The sequence below is a fragment of the Neurospora tetrasperma genome (assembly GCF_000213175.1).
Source record: "Neurospora tetrasperma FGSC 2508 unplaced genomic scaffold NEUTE1scaffold_5, whole genome shotgun sequence".
NCBI lineage: Eukaryota > Fungi > Ascomycota > Sordariomycetes > Sordariales > Sordariaceae > Neurospora > Neurospora tetrasperma.
This window is the reverse complement of record NW_009799103.1, coordinates 3,492,057-3,510,444: the sequence shown is the minus strand read 5'-3', so window position 1 is coordinate 3,510,444 and position 18,388 is coordinate 3,492,057. Positions and strand designations below refer to the sequence as shown.

Genomic DNA, 18,388 nt, shown 5'->3' with positions numbered 1-18,388 from the left:
AATGGGTGACTGGCCTCCAGTCATCAAATGCGGAGATGTGACTGAAACCAAATTCTCTTCTGAGGTATTCCCTGGGGCCAAAGTGCAATGGCTCAATCTTGGAACTGTCTGAGGATCATCGTGGGATGAGAATTTCGATCTCCCTTCTCCAAGACTGGTGCGCAGATATGGCCCATCCTGACATGGTTTGGGAACGTCCATCGAGACTTGTCAGTATGGCAGAAGATGATTCAGCTTTCTCATGATCCAACAAATAAACTCCCTTGGATCTCAGATCTTCGCGGCGTGCTTCGTCGCATGGTCATGCCAGGGGTAAATCGAAGACAGGGAGGACACTCTCATCTCTCGACCGGCCCGCATACGCAGGTACCGAGCCGATTAGGTAAAGAGTAGTACCTTCTCCGCTCTGACACCTCAAGACACGGAGGATTGTGTCGCAAAGAATGGAAGCCCGATGTTAATCTCTGAATCACAACCCCTCCGCCAATGGTCAGCACTTCTCCCATAGCAAGACAGACGTATACAGAAGGACTACCCATTTGTAGAGGCTTCAACACACAAACATTGCATCTGGTCCTGCAAACAGGCTTGTAGTTAGCAAGAACACTGCTCATCAAAAGGTGTTTTTGTGGTCCGTGACTCGGGAAAGCAACAAGTTGTGAACAGAGGACCAGTTGTCAGATCTCAGATCGAAGCTTCATTCGCGGATATTTGTTCCACGTATCAGGTAATAGAATAGGAAAACATTTGCACATCATTTCAGGTCTCTGCTTGCTGGGTCAAAGGAAGACGAGGAGGAGGTATAGACAGTGTCGACGTACAGCTTGAGCGAGCAGCGCGCGATTCTGGCGTTGCCAGTCGTAGAACTTGTCCTCCCGTCACGTAGTTGGGGGAGGTAGGCCTCGAGATGACCGAGAACTCGAGTTCACCTATCTTTGAAAAAGATGTCCATTCCACGTTGATTCATCTCTGTGTTTCTTCCAGTCGTCCAAACCCCTAACCGTTTGTGTTTTTTTCTCTCCTTGTGGTCGGACCGTCGTATCATCTGGGCCGTTGCTCTTCCTGGTACCATCGCCAGCTAGTAGGTCCGCGGTATGCATCACCATACCCGCCCCTGTATCGTTGCAATGTTGTACTCTGGAGACAAATACTTGTCGGACTACTTCCACGGTCCGCAGAGAATGAAGAAAAGAAAAGAAGAAGAAAAAGATGAGAAAAGAAACATAAAGGCGAGATGTAGAAATCGTCGCCAGGACAAGGCAAATGTAAATGGTCTGTAGCAACGTATCCAAGGAATAACCCCAAATTTTCGATTCGGCGGCTCGGTAGGTAGACAGCTGGAGGCACAGAAGGAAACGGTCATGGAGCATGAATAGTGTTTTCCATCACCAACTTCGGCGTTGTCATTGTCATTGTCTTTGTCCTCGTTTTCGTTCTCACCAACCCTTTCGACATTTTCCCTCCTTCGAATCCGCTCGTGCGATACTTCATTCTTCGTGTTTGTTTTTGCAAAGTGTCATAAGGATATGAAAAGTTATTGTAGAAGATGAAGGACATCGCTATGGTCGATTTTCGTGCAGTGACGCAAATATTTGTTGGACTTTTTGGGGAAAACCGAAGTGGAAGGGGACGGACCGAGCGAGGTCCCGTCATGCTGCGGGTGTGCCAGGACCGCACCTGTTTGGTGCGGGGCTGCATCTTCTTTTCTTGCTGTGACAAACTGTATACAAACAAAGTGATCCAGGGCTTACAACGAGAGAAGTCGTATAGTAAAATCCATTAGCTCCGGATCGTAGTCTTTTTTTTTTTTTTTTTTTTTTTTCCACGACGAAGCTGTTGCTTTTTTCAGATCTGGAGCTTCTTGCTGGTTCAACGACTGACCCTAACCCTGTATCGCCCTAACAACTGTTATAAGTCCAGCCGATGACCTCATCTTGGGATTCCGCAGCTGTCATAAGCACATTCAACATCAAAGACTGCTTGAATCCCCTCACAAAAACAAGAAAACTTAAATGGAATCAAGCCAAGAAATAACCGATATGCATTTTAAAAACGCCGTCGGTTGCAGCCTCCTTGTGCTAGTCACATATCGAAGACGAGATGGCCGTAATCACTGGTAGACGTTCTCAAGGCCACCATTTCCTCATCCAAACACAAATGTTTACAAATCTCACTGCCTTTCAACCGCAGCTCAGTCTGGAGGCCTTACTTATCAAATGTCAAGATCGAACTGAGTTCAAAACTTTCTCCAATTTGTCATTCATCATATTCCTAAGGTATATCAACTTCCATCATCCAACCATCCAGAACGCGCCGCATAAAGTTGGAAAGAAAAGAGAACCTAATCCATCGCGTGCCCGCACCAATAAGAAAAGTATCCATTGTCATCATCAAAGGCTTTTCCTCCGTTGTTGCGATCCGGTCCTCCTATTCATCGTCGCATTCGGTTTGTTCGTCCATGTCATGTCACTGCATTAAGCCCCAACGCGCAGCGCGGGCATGTGTTCTTCCGCTTCAGTTCGCCTTCACCCTTCCTTCACCTTTCCTTCGCCCTTTCTTGTCCCTTCACCCTATTCCTTTTCCTTTATTTTCCTTCTTGCAACTCCATCCCCATCCCCATCCTCCCGGACTCGTACCATCATAGCCCTCCATGATCGTACCGTTGTCGTCGTCGTCTCAAATCAGCCCACCCCCATCCCTACCCCCAGCAGTAGTAAACACCCCACCCGCCATCGGCATCGCACACATCCTCGCATCCCACTTCCAATCTCCCTTCCAATAATCCCCCCTTTCACACCCTTCGTCAAAGCAGCAGCAGCAACAAGAACAACAACGGAGATCTCTCTAAAAAGTCTTGCTGAACCCGCAGTTAAGTCCACAGCAATTAAAGTGTTTGCCGATGGTCATCCAGCCGCCTCGGAGTCCCACTCCCATTTCCTGCTCTTCTTGTATGTCGAGTTGGTTGAGGTTGTTGGTGTTGTTCGTGGTGGTGGTAGGGAGGGGGAGCATGGTATTTGGTTTCTGAGGAATGTACCTGTTAGCATGTGTTCATGATTCAATTTGCCTGCTTGCCTGCCTGCGATGGGAGCGTGACGGGAATGTGCGACGGTATTGCGCGCCGATAGGAGGGATGTAATGTGGTGAGGGGATGGTGATGGATAAACTCACAGGTTGTTCAGAAATAACAGCGGCAGCGGGCGTTGTGGGGAGGTTGTTGACCTGGGAGGCCGACTCCATCGACGAGCTGGTGGTAGCGACCATTTTGTTCTTCTTTCTCCTTTCCGTTTCTCTTTCTCTTCGTTTCTCTCTTTCTCTCTGTCTCTCGGGAGATGATATCGATCTAGACTCTGTCGTTCGACGCGACGCCAGTAAATAGTGTACTATATCGCAGATCGCAGGTTCAGGTTTGTAAATATCAATAAATTCGGTTCGATAAGAGAGCTTCCAGAGCAAGGTTTCGTAGGTGGTAGGTAGGTGGTGACGATTCAGCAATCTAGTAGTTTCGTCTCGTTTGTCAAGGTGGCTGGTAGGAGGTTGGTTTGTGATCGTGAAGAAGGTCGGGCAGATAGATAGGTAGGTTGTAGGCAAGATCAAGGACAGCGAAAAAGGTGACGGTATCGGCAGTTGAAATAAAGTTTAAACCCAGCCACCTCCATCTGTCTGAGGACTCCCGTCCAGGGCAGCGACCAGTTCACTCCCCCGGGGACTACGCTACTCCATCCAGTCACCTCAGTCAGGTATCCAAAACAGGTACCCGCGTGCTACACTACAATAGGATGGAAGTGGCGTAGACGCGCGCTTTCGTCGTTGCAAGACACTGCAACAGATGGCAAGGGCAAGGGCAAGGACAAGGGCAAACAGCCCAGCGAGCGGAGCGGTCTGGACCTACCTACAGGTTTATCGTCATCAGTCCGGGGGATCGTCACATTCGTCACTTGCTGCTGCTGCCCTGCTGCCCTGGCCAAGGAACGAAATGGACCTCGTTGGACCCTTTTCACGGATAACGAACCATTCACCAGTGGCCAGCAGAGAAGGAACCTAGGGGACCTAGCACTGCCCCAATGCCCGCCCCTGTACCTGAAAGACAGCTCCAGGTCCCGTCGGGTTTCTTGCGACAGCGCCAAAGTGGGGTATCTCGGCCTTCTCTTCAGTTGATGTCGGTAGGTCTTGTTTCATCCTTGTTTTTGATCGTTTATAGGTAACCACAGCGAATCATATTCGATCTTGGAATATACCATAGTGTAGGTACTGGAATCACAGCCACCAGAGAGTCATATACTACCACAGCAGGTGAACGGGTGAACGAAGCGATTTAATAAGAGAGTTTGCCCCTGTGTGTGTGTGTGTGCCTGCATACCTAGAGGCATATTTGCGAGTTCTTTGCACTACTTCGACCACCTCGAACCATCTCAATTTCACGAACCTCAACTTACAAACCTCTGGACTGGAGATATTGTGACGCTGTTCAATCCGTACCTCTGTCTATTCTCATATCTGTTCTGTACAAGAAAAACCTACGAATGAGGGTTTCGCTCTACCTTCCATGACACCAACCAAAATTGAATGAATGGACTTCATCTCTACCCATCCATTTCCCGCCGCCACCGCCAAAAATAAAAGATCCCATGTCGGCATCTAGTTACATAGTATCCCAGAGCATGCCCATGGTACCAATATATCAAAGCAAAGCAATCCCACTTTTTATCACCATAAACCCGACAATAGTGTGTGTTATAGATGATAATTCAAGAAGGATAAGATGCGCGCGCGTGTGCGTGTGTGTGTGTGCTCGAGACCGTAACGCAACAATTAGCTCATAGCATGGCTAGACATTACGATACCGTCATTATAAAAGAATGTACAAGAAAAAAGAGTTGGTGGGGGAATATGGTTAAGGTAGCCAAGATAATTGGGTATAGATTCCGGGGCCTCGTGCACAAGGTTTTGGGGGTGTTTCCTTCCGTCGCAAGTGTTTATCCTTCTAGTTGTTGGTTGGTTCATATCCGGCACCGCGTTGCCAAGGACTGTCGTAAGTTAGCTAACTAAACATAGCACATAACCCATTTCCCCATCAAACGTACCTCGCTGTGTTGTGCGGTTTCTTTTCTGAAACCATCGAGTGAGTCGATGCTTGCCCTCCTGGCAGACTCGAGGCCGAATCCGTCATTGGACTCGGCGTCTGAATGCTTCCGCTCGGCCTATGTCGCACAAACGGCTCATCCCTCATGAGGGACGGGTCGTTGCTCCAACGCCCAGAATGCCTGTTGGAGTGGAAATGAGGGTTGCCAGCGTTGGAATCGGCCGTTTCTGGACGGTTCATCGGGTTGCTTGGGCTTGAGAGGGCCGAATCGTCATCCTCAAAGCTCAGGGGAGACTTGGTGTAAAGCTTGCTCTCGCCACGCGCCGTGACACCCAAAGCTTCGAGTTCCGACTGAGTGTGCAGCTGCGGGTTCGACTTCATGAAGGAGGTGCGGTCGTCGTTCATGGACTGGTAGCGGGTATCCGGGTTGTTGTGGAGCAGCGTCATCGAGGTGGTGATGATAAGCATGAGAAGGAGGATCAAACAAACGATGGCGTTGGCGATCCAGAGAACCACGCCCACCACACCGATGACCAAGGGCGGGAAGTCGAAAACGTCCGTCAAGAGGAAGAGGAGGATGGCGTTGAGGAAGTTCATGGCGCAAATGGCGATATTGAACGTGTTGGTGCTCTTGTCCATCCAAGGGCGCATGACGGAAGCAGTAATGAGCGCCGCAGCTTCAATGATCAGAAGCGCGATAGCCTGAAGGGTGCCATTGGCCTGAGCAAAGGCGATGAACATGCCCTTGATGATAATGTAGAAGAGGATAGGCACAATGAAGTAGTAACCTGAAGCGCGAAACGGCACATACAGGAAACCCCACTTGTTCAAGGCCTGAGGGTCCGAGAACAGGATGTAGGCGGGATTCCTGTGAAGGGAGATGGAGCGGCGGGCAATCCGAATGACTCTCCAGGCCGCCCAAAGAAGGGTAGCCAAAAGACCAAAGAAGAAGAAGACGGCGAGGGCCATTTCCGCAGGAGAGTCATTTTGGGTAAACTCCCACATGCACATAACCGTAACCTGAGGGAACCCCACAAGTCCAACTCTGTAAAGGATACCTAACGGAATTGTCAGTACTTAACGGAACTTAACCGTGATAATCAAGGTAACTCACCCTTGAGAACAGTAATCCAACCCGCGCGGAACTCGGAGAAGGCGTCGCCTTTGACCCAACCCAACTTGGCAAAGAGCTCTAGTCCAAGCTTAAACAAAATGACCAGGATGGCAGTGAATACCACAAAAATGTAGAAGAAAGTCAAACTGGTCATGAACAAGTTGGTTGATTCGATCTTACCGCGGAACGCAACTCGCTGAATACCGTAGACAATGTAACTGCCGAAAGAAGTCTGGACGTTGGCTCGCTTGGCAATTCTGCTGCCGACATGAGCTGCGGCACGAGGCAACATGGCGGTCGCCCGCTTGAAAAGGTTGATAGCGGGATCGACGTATTCGGCCGGTAGCGCACGCTTTACCTTCTCGACCTGGACGGACACGGTCTCGAGCGAGTTGAGCACGGTGGACGCGGTACCACCAGTAGCCCGCTGATACCATGTGAGGATATCCTGGATGAACTGGACTCTGATAATACCCATACTCCATACGAAATCCTGGGTCCAAGCTCGCACAGCAGGAGGAAGATGGACACCACAGAGACCAATCATGGCCTGGGCCTGGAAGTAGCCATAGAGCGACAGCGTGTTGGAAGCCACATGGGAGGCAGCGTTAGCGTATCCGAGACCAGAAAGCAGGGCAGAGGACAGGATGCCCAAGAAGACAACAGCCCAGGTGGCCCATTTGACACCAACAAGATCGACTAGACAAGGCCAAGTCAGCGCTTTTTCTGCATATTATTGAGGGCAACCCCTAAACCTACCAGTCATGCCGTTGGAGACATTGGCCTCGATGCAGGCAACAGTTTCTCCAGCCAATTCTCCGTCCGTCATGTTGACATAGACCTTGACTGTGGCATCCAAGTCGGGGAAGGTGTAGGCAATGCCTGGAATTCTATCCTTAACCTCCGGGCCAAGCTCCAGTCTGAAAGGATTGCCCATCTTGCCGGCGTTCATGGGGCACAAACCGCCCAGGCCAACGCCAATATTGCACGGGTCAAGAACCTCGTGCATGATTTGGTAGCCGTAGGCCAAGATACGGATGTCGAAAACAACGTAGCCCTGGATGGACGAGGTGGCAAGCATATTGATGTTGACTGTTCCATTGTCGGGGAAGAAGATGACATCGAAGAGACTGGCCGTGAAGCCCGAGTTTTCCTGGCAGGCGGCGAGCGAGTTTGAATGTAGTTCCCTATCGCGAGCTAAAGAGGGGGCGACCAGTGTCGCGAGCGATGCGAGGACCGCAAGCGGTCGTGCTGACCAAAGCTTCATGTCGTCGGCGGTTTTGTGATTTTCGTCCTACTCTAATCCGTCCAAAGTTTCCCACTTTCCCAGCTCAAAAATAGGGTTGATGGTCGATCAATGCCCGAATAGTCGTTTTCCTTGTTTCGTGTTTTTTTGTTTTTTTTTTTACAAATCCAACATTATCGTACTGAACCACCCAACTCTTGTGATCGGAATTCGGAGATTCGCAACGCCTAGGTAATCGAGGATGTACAAACGACAGCGGTATCGTATCAAGCGGATGTGGAAATCGTAACGTATCGGTATTCGAATCGTGTCTGGCAATTGAGAGCGACGTCCGAAATGGGATTTGTCGTCGAGAGTTGCGTAGTGGTGAGAGGACTCTCGGGAGTGAGTGGGTTGTTGGTGGTTATACGGAGCGACAGGAGAGGCGAGCGAGTGACGAGAGACGAGAAACTCGGACGAGTTGGCGGAGAGGCAGGAAACCAAGTTTTGTTGATAGTAGCGAGTGAAATCTGCCAACAAATCGTAGGTTTGGAAAAGGCACGGTGTTTGGTGCTGTTGACCCCTTTCGACGACGAGATACTTGTCGATGGTGTGGTTTTCCGATATTGTGTGGTGTTTCCGGCAAAGGGAGCAAGACACGCGTTGAGATGGTGGAACGAAGCGAAGGTGCTCACGATGGATGGATGCGATGTGGATTCCCGAAGTTGATGAAATGGAAACGACGGGGTGGGACAGACTGGATGGACACCTGCAAGGCAGGGCAGTGGACAGCGCAGTGAGCAGCAGTGGATGGATCACCGGCGTTGGAGTGGGCAGGATGGCCGATGGGCAAATGTACAAGTCAATTCAGGCAGTGGATGTGCGGTGGAGAGAGAACTGGGAAGCTGGATGGATGCTGCACTACACTAGGTACCTATGCCCGGGATCCCAGTGCGACCCGGTGCGGTCCTCCTTAGCGGTGCAGTGGGGAAAGGACAGGCCAATTTCACGCCAAGAAGTCCAGAGGAATCCATTCTTGGGAGAGAGGTTGGCGGGCTGGCCGGATGCGTGACAATCTTCAAATGTGAATGGCAGCTGAGAAATGCTGCCAAGTGCCAATATTTCTTTGAGCCAGTTTCTCACTCCACTTGGCACCCGGCCTGTGGTTTTTTTCTCTATTTCATCACGGTCATTGCACAGTTCACTTGCTACCTATACGAACGAGGTTACTCGGCTTGGAATGCTTGGACATGCCCAAAAGAGTCGCACTATCGGTCACGTACACACAACACAACACATCACAACACAGCACATTGATACGGGATACGGCAACATGGAAAATGTGGCTGTGTTATGGTGAGCATCAAAAGCGGAAAAACCCTGAAATGAAAGATATTGGCAGCTTGGCATTGGAAATCCGCAAGTGGATGAGATCACTCTGTGGGTTCAGGGCCTCTGTGGATCCCGACAATCCAGTCAATCGACGCAGCAAGACGCGGGGAGCACAGACAGATCTGCCTGAAAGGGGGAAAGCGTGCTGAGGGCGATCCCGATGACGAACTCAGGGGGGCGCCATTTCACTCCGGAAGTCCATCTGTTTGATCGCGTCGCCGCTGCCCCGACTCGACCACTTTGTTAAGTTGTTTCGTTTCCTTCCTTGAGGTTCAGTCTTGCCACGAGCAGGTGCAGACAGTTGAAACAGATTTTCTCTGCGTTGCAAGCAGATCGATCGTCCACTACGATACCTTGTCACCGGTATCGGTAGAGATATTGTTCTAAGACAAACCCAAACCACATGTAGTGGCAGGTACTATCGTCGAACAACACTACATGTGAAGCCGGTTCTTTTCACGATACGGAAAGGATCCGGAGCCTTTTAACCGAATCCTGTATGTATGTCACGGTTGCCTACTGCGATGTGACAACCAACACGAGGTCCTGCTTACCTTACATGCTCAGCAGAAAATGTTGGAGCGTCTGCAGGTACAAAGTCCAATTGCATTGGAGACCGCCGACGGAGAACATGGAGGATTCAATCAAGAGATTGAATTTACTAGTAGTTGAACATCAAAATACCAACGAATATACAATCCTCACATTTCTATCCTTTTTATATACCATTCATTCGCGTCTTTCCCAAAACCGGAGCGCTGTTGCAAGATTCTATTCCCCATTTTCCTTCATCCTCCACCGTCCTTGCCACCCATCTTACACATGCACCACCGGTGGTTTTCTTAGCGTCGCGAACAGTCGCATCGGCGTTGCTGATGCAACACTGGCTGACAGGCACCAACAGCCCTATAATCCACCCCACCCCCACTATTCACCACTTCCATCCGTTCCGGGCATCTCATTCATCAAGATCCATCACATTCACCACTGAACCAATCCTCCATCCCCTTCGTCTATCCCATTGATACCCTTCTCTTAATCTTCTCCCGCTCTTCATACCCTTCATATCCCGGCGCGATGACTGGAATCTACCCTTCTCAAAGTTTCTAGGTTGGTCTGGGTATTCCATCAAAGGCGCAGCTCCCACCCACGGGCAGCCCGCCCGCCCGCCGCAGCCAGCTTACCCGTGTAAGCCGTGCTACCTCGGAAGGCAGAGAGACAGATGGGCCAAGCATCCCGTCAGCGTGACAGCTGCGTGTCTCATCGGTGTGTGTCGCACTCCGTTCTTCGCAAATCGCAGTGATGTACTCGTGGGACTGGTGCGACGGACGGAGACGATGGCTGACACTTGATTCCGGGTTCCTCCTCTTTTTCTTCTTCCTTCTCTTGCAGAACGGTCAGGGCGCGGTATGAATGGTATGGTAACCCAGCTGGTCTCCTTCCAGTTCATTTCCGTTATTTGTGTCGTGATCTGAAATGAATTCCTGTCCCGTCTCTTTACAGGTAGAGGTAGGGTCCCCGCTTTTGTCCACCGCAGTAGAACCCCAGGCCTCCAATGAGGCTTGGTAAAATTCGTAGTGATAGGTAGGTAGGTAGCTAGTCGACTACCTACCATCAACAGCAGTCGCATATCCGTTTGTCATCGCCATCACTTGGTCCATCCTCATCCTCAGCCCTGGCCAACAGTAGCATCCTGTCTCCTCAGAGTAGGGATCGAAGACATGATGCTGCGTCTTGAAGACGACGATGCCGCCGAGCCCATGGATCGCTGGGATTCGGTCATCATGCTCGACTGAAAGGTGGTCGCGTACTCCTCGTTAGGTGGAGTGAGGAGACGATGGTAGGAGGGAGGATAGGGCATCCTGTGGCGGGGGGGATGGGCGTAGCGGCGACTGTTGGGAAGACTGAAATTGGCGTCGTCGCTTGCTTGGCTGTAGGTGGGTTGACTTTGGCCTTGGCTTTGACTTTGACTTTGGCTGCCCTCCTGGTTTTGATCTTCTTGATGTTGCATGTTGATGTTGAAGTTGATGAGATCGCGGTATAGCATGTTTTTGTGTATTTATAGTGTATTGTATTGATAATTGATGTGTGTTTTGTTTACAAACTGATGTGTGGAGATGATGATAATGCTCGACTTTTTCAACAAAAGGTCACGGAACTTTCAAACGCAAAAAAGCAAAATCCTTTCTGCGACCGCCCCATCTCTTATACATACCAGCCGGAGTTTCATTTTGCGCGTACAGTAGGTAACAATGGAAAAAAAAGGCATGCCCAAAAGTGGCGATCCATCCATGACGCCCTCCCTCACTCCAGGCGGCGGCGGTTGGTTGTGGTACCCCTACACTACACCACCAAACTGAGACCACACCCATAATTGTGATTTGTGCCCAGGCAGAGACCCATTAGGCCCCCAGGCCGCCAACGCCCATCCCCGGTACGGCACCAAAGCACAGCAGCTGATTTGATAGGTAGGTACGGCGGTACATACACTACTTCTACGCTAGGCGGTATTCTAGGCGGTAGGCGGAGCGGTGAAACTCCCATTTGACGGACACACCTCGTTCAGCACGCAACTGACTCCATGGCTTTGTTACAGACATTCCGAATTCAGAACTAACACAACCAATTGTTTGATAGGACGAGAGTACCCGAAAGGGTTGAGTGGCAAACTTGGGGGCTTGTACGGGACTCGCGGGGCTCACCACACTGTTCTACGGGATCGGGTTCATGGATGGAACAAAGAGACCCTAGAGACATTTGGATCTGGATGGGATTCTTTTTCTTCGCAGGAAGGGTTTGTGCCGAATGAAGGTTCGTTATGCGCTGGCACCTCATACTCACCTGAGCTCATACTTACCCTACTTACCAGTCATGATCACAAGGCGGACTCAAAAGACTGGGGGTGATCGGCGGTATGGGGTTGTGAGTTCAGAAACATCCATCCATTTCGGATAAACCGTTCGTTGCCAGCTGCCCACTGAGCCACTGCTCTCCCACCCCAAGAGAGACAAGGCCACTTCGAGAACATTTAAATCCTGTTCATATGATTTTCATTCTGTTTCACGATGGCCATCGTCGGGCTTCGGCTTCGGATTGTACCAAACTGCTGGCAAACCAGACTACTGGGTTTTGTCTCGTTGTGAAGGCGATATCTGCCACGCTAAAAAATCAGAGGCCTTGAACCAGGTGATTGGTGGAGATTGCAGCCTAAAGATTTACCAGGATGTTAAGACACTGATGTAGTAGTGTATGTCCATGTGGAAATGTGGAAATATGCAGTGTATGTCTGCCGGCTTAGGCTTCTTCTGTGACTAGCCAAGCCTCGTTTTCTGGTACCTGACATTAGAAGCAGTATTGCGGTAAGACTGAATGAAGATGTGATTCATGGCCTGGCTTGAATCGGTTGATCGGGTAACCAGGTGAATCATTAACAGATACGTTGAAGACAAGGTGACCCGAGGTGTGAATCAGAAATGATACCCAACCCATCCTTTGCGGCCCGGCTAGACCAGGCAAGCAAGCAGGGTTGTGCCACAGGCTGCCTAGGCTGAGGTCAATTTGATGTATGGCGTGGACTTTCATCTGGTATCATCGTGATACGGAATGTCCAGGGTTGGGCATCGGAGAAGCATCATCGCGATTTTGAATGTTACTTCAGTTTGTTTGAGCCATTGAGCCGAGTCATAGTCTCGGTATGGATCGAATGTGTTGAGGGAGATGGATATCCACGGGATTTGAGATATTGTTGTTGTACAACTATGCCCTACAAAAAGATAGCCAAGTGACTCAACCACGGTCACCTCTACAGAGACGAGTAGAATTTGGGAATTCGTTGGCTCGATCTCGATGTAGGGAGAGCGGGATTAGATTCGGCGATTCCATTTCCATTGTTCGCCTCAACCCCGGGCTGCTTCCATGTACTGCGTGTTGAGATGGATGCTGCCTCAGTTGATGGATTGGGCTCATACCCAGCGGGAGGATAGACATGAGTCCGTCCATTTTTGCTTTGGCTCCAATGTGATAGAGCTGTGTCATCCGTGTTTCCGCCAGCAGCTCTTGAGGTTGCCCCGGGGCTGGAGATAATGCCGAACACCCCCTCGAAACCGGACCAGATCCCAAGTCTTAGAGCCTCACTACCGGACATGCCTGACAAAGTCGTTTTGAGAAGAGCCATCCCTTAGGGCCATTGCCCGATGCACCAGTAGGGCTCTCTCTTCAAAATGATTATCTCCTATTTTCCATGACATGGAACGGACGGGGAAAAGGGTGATGAACAGGCAGAAATAGGGGACCACCAACCCCTGGAAATTGCCTCTAATCTCTCCGATTACAGTGGGCTCAGCGAGAACTCCACAGCGAGCAGGGCTGCCACGTGGCGGGCGGGACGGGTTGGTGGAGTCTCTTCGACAACCACAACGGAAGCTGTCAAATCGTCATTTCCTCAAACTGAAGCCAGATTTGGGGATTTTGTTGTCCATGGGATCTCTTTCAGTTTCAGCTTCGTGATGCCCCTGACTTGAGGCTCTTCAACATTCACTCGTCAACAGTCTCTACACCACCTGAACGGCAACATGGCCGACCTCAAAGAGCCACCCGGACCAACGTCACCATCACCACCACCACCACCACCACCACCACCGACAACAACAACAACCACCACCACGCGTGCCCTTCGCGGCGCCTCCCTCCTCATCCTCCTGCAAATCCTCTCCCGCGCCCTGACCTTCATCGCCAACCAAATCCTACTACGCTTCCTAACCGCCTCTTTGCTAGGCGTCTCCACCCAATTAGAAGTATACTACCTCTCCGTCATCTTCTTCGCTCGGGAATCCCTCAGGGTAGCCATCCAGCGCCAAGACACCACCACTTTATCCGCCTCTCTTCCATCCTCCTCCTCCTCCTCCACCTCATCTGAATCCGCCAAAGATAGGAAAGATGGCAAATCTGAAGATGGAAAAGATGCTGCTGCAGCTGCCACACAAGCAGTAATCAACCTCTCCCACCTCTCCCTTCTCCTCTCTTTACCCCTGTCCTTCCTCTTCGGCCGTGTCTACCTCTCCTCCCTCTCTCTTTCCACCCTCCAATCCACTCCCTATCTGGTACCCAGTCTGTATCTGTACGGTCTCGCTGCCATTTTAGAGTTGCTATCCGAGCCCTGCTTCGCCGTGATGCAGATCCGCTTCCAGTTCGGCGTGCGCGCCGCGGCCGAGAGCGTGGCTACCTTTTTGCGGTGCGCCGTCACCTTGGGGATAGCGGTCTGGGGGGCGCGAACGGGACGGGAGATGGGGACGTTGCCGTTTGCCGTTGGGCAGTGTGTCTACGCGGTGGGGTTGTTGGCGGTTTATTTGTGGAAGGGGTGGAGACTTTCGGGAAGGGAAGGGTTCTCGCTGTGGCCGAGGCGGTTGTTATTGTCTGGAGGTGAGAAACAGCAGCGGAAGGATGGCAAAGGGAACGGAGGAGGAGGAGGAGGAAAGAAACAGGATTTGTTCGTCCTAGGATACTTCTACCGCCCTACCCTCGACCTAGCCTCCAGCATGATGGCCCAAAGCGTCGTCAAACACATCCTCACTCAAGGCGACACTTTTCTCGTCAGCATCTTGTCTACGCCCACGGCACAGGGGGTCTACGCTTTGGCGAATAACTATGGTGGTTTGTTAGCCAGATTGGTATTCCAGCCGATAGAAGAGAGCAGTAGGAGTTACTTTAGTCGGTTATTGGCTGATTCTGCCCCTTCCCCTTCACCCTCTTCCCCTTCTTCCTCCCCGTCCCTTTCCTCCTCCAAACTCCCCTCTCCCAAGACCCCCTCCTCCAAACCCTCCTCAACAGCCCTCCACCAAGCCTCTTCCTCACTCACCACCCTCCTAAAATCCTACCTCCTCCTCTCCCTCCCTCTCCTGGTCTTTGGCCCCCCCGCCTCTTCCCCCCTTTTGACTCTCATCGCCGGCCGCCGCTGGACCTCTTCGTCGTCCTCCTCCTCTTCCACCACCACCACAGTCCCGGTCGACAGCGCCCCCGCCACCCTATCCCTCTACATGTACTACATCCCCCTGCTGGCGCTCAACGGGATCCTTGAAGCTTTTGTCTCGTCCGTGGCGTCCGAAGCACAAGTCCATCGACAATCGCTGTTCATGACGGCTTTTTCGCTTGTGTTTGCGGGAACGGGGTACTTGACGCTCAAGGTGTGGGGGATGGGCGCGAGGGGGCTGGTGGTGGCGAATGCGGTGAATATGGCGTGTCGGATTGCGTGGTGTTGGGGGTTTGTTGGGCGGTGGTTTGCTGAACGGACTGGTGGGGAGAAAGGGGAGAAGGAGGATGAGAAAGAAAAAGAAAATGTGAGGTTCGGAGTGTTGGACGTCTTGCCTAAGCCTGGAGCGGTGGCGGCTGCGGTTGTGGCTAGGAGTGTTGTTGGACGGGTTGTGGGAGCTGGTCAGCAGAAGGTGGTGATGGGTGCCAAAGAGGCGGTTTGGGAGTTGTTCGAGATTGCGGGAGTGGCGGTGCCTTTTGTTGTTGCTGTGTGAGTATTCCCTTTTCTTTTCCGTTTATTCTGAGGTGAAAGTTCACATGCTTTAGTTCGATTCGATCATTTGTCAGTCATCTATTTTGAATATATATAAAGCTAACACGACGATAAACGACAGGGCCATCGCCGAAAGAGAGTTTTTGTTGAGCGGGTATCGCGCCCTTCAGGATAAGAGACAACAACAATAGTCCTGAGAAAACACTACATAGGGAGATAGACCAGACAGAGATCGAAAAAAAAGACGCCCAATGAAATTTTTGTTCCGAAAGAATAACAGAAATGGCTCCAATGTTTACACAACATGTGGCATGGTGGTGGTATCTACATCATCTTCATCCTCCCTCCTTTAATCGAACGTGATCTTGGTCGCCTTCTTGTTCGGGTCAATGTCCTTGTAGAAAGAGCCATAAGCGTCGTGGGCCTTCTTCTTAACGGTGGTGCCGAACTTGAGGAGCTCCTCGGGTACAGGCTGCTTGGCGGCTCTGAGGATGTTGACGAGGCTGGAAGAGAGAAATTGTGGTCAGCATGGGGAAATATTAGAGGCAGAAAGAAAGAATAGAAACTCACGATCCGGAGTGGGCCTTGTCGTGCTCGGTAAAGAGAGTAATGGCCTTGCCCAGCTTGCCGGCACGGCCAGTACGACCGATACGGTGGACGTAGTCCTCGATGGTCAAGGGGAACTGAAAATTTGTTAGCACTTGGCTATTGACGGGAGTAAGGTGTGCACGGTTCGACTCACAGTAACGTTGATGACGAGCTTGACCTCGGGGATATCCAGACCACGGGCAGCAACATCAGTGGCAACCAACACGGTAGTAGTACCAGACTTGAACGCCTCCAAACTGCGCGTGCGCTGATCCTGCCTCAAGTCACCGTGAATGCTAGCCACCTTGATGCCCTTGCGAGAAAGGAACTGTTCAACGCGAACGGCCTCCTTCTTGTACAGGCAGAAAACCAATATCCTGTCGTCCTTCTGGCTGCCCTTCTGAGCCTCCTTAAGGAGCTCGTACAACCTGAACTCCTTGCCGCGGGGGTCGACAACCTCAACCTTCTGCTCGATACGGCTGTTGGCCTGCAGCTCGATGTTTCCGTTACCCTCACCATCGCCACCGGCACGTGTCCTGTGGCCGATGGTGACCTGGGCGGGGTTGATCATGTAGCTTTCGGCGAGCTTCTGGATGTCCAGGGGCCAAGTGGCCGTGAACATGAGCGTCTGGCGCTGCTCCTTGGGCGGGCATCCGCTCAGAATAAGTTTGATGTCCTCGGAGAAACCGCGGTCGAGCATGCGGTCAGCCTCGTCGAGCACGGCGAAGCTGACGTTGGCCAGCGAGATGGAGCCCTCGGACAAGAAATCCTTGAGACGGCCGGGGGTGGCGGTGATGATGTCGACACCGTTGTTCTTGTAGAGGAGGTTGCGCTGCTCGTTCTTGTCGGAGCCACCAAAGATGCACACGGCCGACAGACCGACCAGGGAGGCGAGGCCGGAAAGGGCGGCGTGGGTCTGCATGGCGAGTTCGCGGGTGGGCGAGACGATGACGGCGCGGGGGTGGGCGGTGCGGTCGCGGCTGTTGAACTTGGGCTTGGGGCGCGAGGCCAGCGACTCGACGCAGGGCAGGGAGAAGGCCATGGTCTTGCCGGAACCGGTCTCGGCGATACCAATGACGTCGCGGCCGGAGAGCGAGAAGGGCCAGGAAGCGGCCTGGATGGGGGTCGGGTTCGTGTAGGCTGCGAAGGGGTTCTTGGAGATGAGGTTGGACTGAGGGAGCTGGGAGAAGTTCATGATGGGGCGGAGGTTGCTGGAGGAAGGATCCTTGATGACAATCTCCTTCTCCTTGAGGAAGGTCTCAATCTCGGACTCGGGGAGAGCGCTGAGGGCGTCGGCCTGCTTGTAGGTGTAGGCGCCGTTGGTAGAGGCGGCGGGAGTGGTGGTGCCGTTGGTGGTGGTCTTGGAAGCGCTGGTTGACTCCTCGGTCGTAGACTCGTCAGACTTCTTGGCCTTCTTCTCCTTCTTATCCTTTTTCTCCTTCTTGTCCTTCTTTTCCTTCTTCTCCTTCTTGTCGGCTACGGGCTCGGCGGCGGCATCGGGCATGGAGACATCCTCGGTGGACTCGGTGGCTGGTGATTGGTCCTGGTCCTTCTTTTCCTTCTTGGACTTCTTATCCTTCTTCTCCTTCTTGTCTTTCTTTTCCTTCTTGTCCTTCTTCTCCTTCTTCACCTCGCCGTCGACGGGGGTCTCGTCGGTCTTGACCTTCTTGGCGAGACGGGCATCCTTCTCCTCGCCCTCGCTCCGGGAGTGCTTCTTGGTGGAAGACATGGTGGTAGAATTGGAATCGCACTCGCACAGAAAGCGATTGGCGAAAGGTGATGGATGGGCGACTGTCGGAAACACAACACTCGCTAAAGAGAAAAGGGTTCAAGGGAAGGGAAGGGTCGCGAAGGAGGCCAAAAGGGTGCCGCTCTGTTATCGCCAGACCTGCGCCGGCTGGGAAAATTTCCTTATCGATAAGCCCTGTCACTGACCCCGGCCCCGTCCGATCCCTGCGGGTCCACTTATTTCCATCAGGGCTCCTTGTGAACAATCAAAAGAAACAGCGCAACATGATACAAGAAGCATTTTTTCTTTGCTATTCAAGAATAGGAGGTACCGCCGTATTTGCTTATACGTATCGAGTTTAGGGATTTTATCGGTCTGGGTTTCTTTGGGCGTTGCGTGCTGGTAGTGTCGGGGATTGAAGATTCAAAGTGGGTCTTGGTAATTGCATGGTTTGATGTCAGCCCCGAGTCGTAATTACCTGGCGATACAGAGGGTTAGGGTTGAAAGCGAGTATGCTTGAGCTCCAAGATACCTCTACGTTAAGCACAAGGCACTCATTTCGAGATGCCCTCAGCACTGCTCGAACCCTTTCCCTATAGATCAGGTCCAGGTCCAGGTATCAGTGTTTTTACCGCTCATCCCAAGCCCATCCCATCCCATTGCGAAACAGAAATGCAAACCCTCTCGTCCTTGCTGCTGTTGCCCAGCTCTAAACAATAAGACTGAATTGGTGTCGAAAAACG

General features: G+C 51.8%; 6 protein-coding genes across 6 annotated transcripts; 1 reads left to right on the top strand and 5 right to left on the bottom strand.

Moving 5' to 3' along the window:
- Window positions 1-2,261: 2,261 nt before the first annotated feature.
- Window positions 2,262-3,541, bottom strand: NEUTE1DRAFT_67946 (uncharacterized protein; the record flags this gene model as incomplete). The annotated part of the gene is made up of 2 exons (XM_009855368.1): window positions 2,262-3,021; window positions 3,169-3,541. 2 exons carry the CDS (start codon window positions 3,259-3,261, stop codon window positions 2,845-2,847), a joined length of 270 nt encoding a protein of 89 aa, XP_009853670.1.
- A 1,303-nt stretch (window positions 3,542-4,844) lies between these two features.
- On the bottom strand, window positions 4,845-7,461 carry NEUTE1DRAFT_86625 (uncharacterized protein; the record flags this gene model as incomplete). Its single annotated transcript, XM_009855367.1, has 4 exons — window positions 4,845-5,024; window positions 5,082-6,138; window positions 6,195-6,893; window positions 6,954-7,461. The coding sequence occupies 4 exons, from the start codon at window positions 7,459-7,461 to the stop codon at window positions 4,982-4,984; spliced, it is 2,307 nt and encodes a 768-aa protein (XP_009853669.1).
- A 1,981-nt stretch (window positions 7,462-9,442) lies between these two features.
- Window positions 9,443-10,099, bottom strand: NEUTE1DRAFT_117952 (uncharacterized protein; the record flags this gene model as incomplete). Its single annotated transcript, XM_009855366.1, has 2 exons — window positions 9,443-9,698; window positions 9,740-10,099. The coding sequence occupies 2 exons, from the start codon at window positions 9,775-9,777 to the stop codon at window positions 9,530-9,532; spliced, it is 207 nt and encodes a 68-aa protein (XP_009853668.1).
- A 363-nt stretch (window positions 10,100-10,462) lies between these two features.
- NEUTE1DRAFT_67942 (uncharacterized protein) lies at window positions 10,463-10,822 on the bottom strand (the record flags this gene model as incomplete). The annotated part of the gene is made up of 1 exon (XM_009855365.1): window positions 10,463-10,822. One exon carries the CDS (start codon window positions 10,820-10,822, stop codon window positions 10,481-10,483), a length of 342 nt encoding a protein of 113 aa, XP_009853667.1.
- A 2,560-nt stretch (window positions 10,823-13,382) lies between these two features.
- NEUTE1DRAFT_47350 (uncharacterized protein) lies at window positions 13,383-15,329 on the top strand (the record flags this gene model as incomplete). The annotated part of the gene is made up of 1 exon (XM_009854475.1): window positions 13,383-15,329. The coding sequence occupies one exon, from the start codon at window positions 13,383-13,385 to the stop codon at window positions 15,327-15,329; it is 1,947 nt and encodes a 648-aa protein (XP_009852777.1).
- A 245-nt stretch (window positions 15,330-15,574) lies between these two features.
- On the bottom strand, window positions 15,575-17,735 carry NEUTE1DRAFT_124213 (uncharacterized protein; the record flags this gene model as incomplete). Its single annotated transcript, XM_009855364.1, has 3 exons — window positions 15,575-15,831; window positions 15,899-16,011; window positions 16,071-17,735. The coding sequence occupies 3 exons, from the start codon at window positions 17,643-17,645 to the stop codon at window positions 15,678-15,680; spliced, it is 1,842 nt and encodes a 613-aa protein (XP_009853666.1).
- Between the last annotated feature and the right edge of the window lie 653 nt (window positions 17,736-18,388).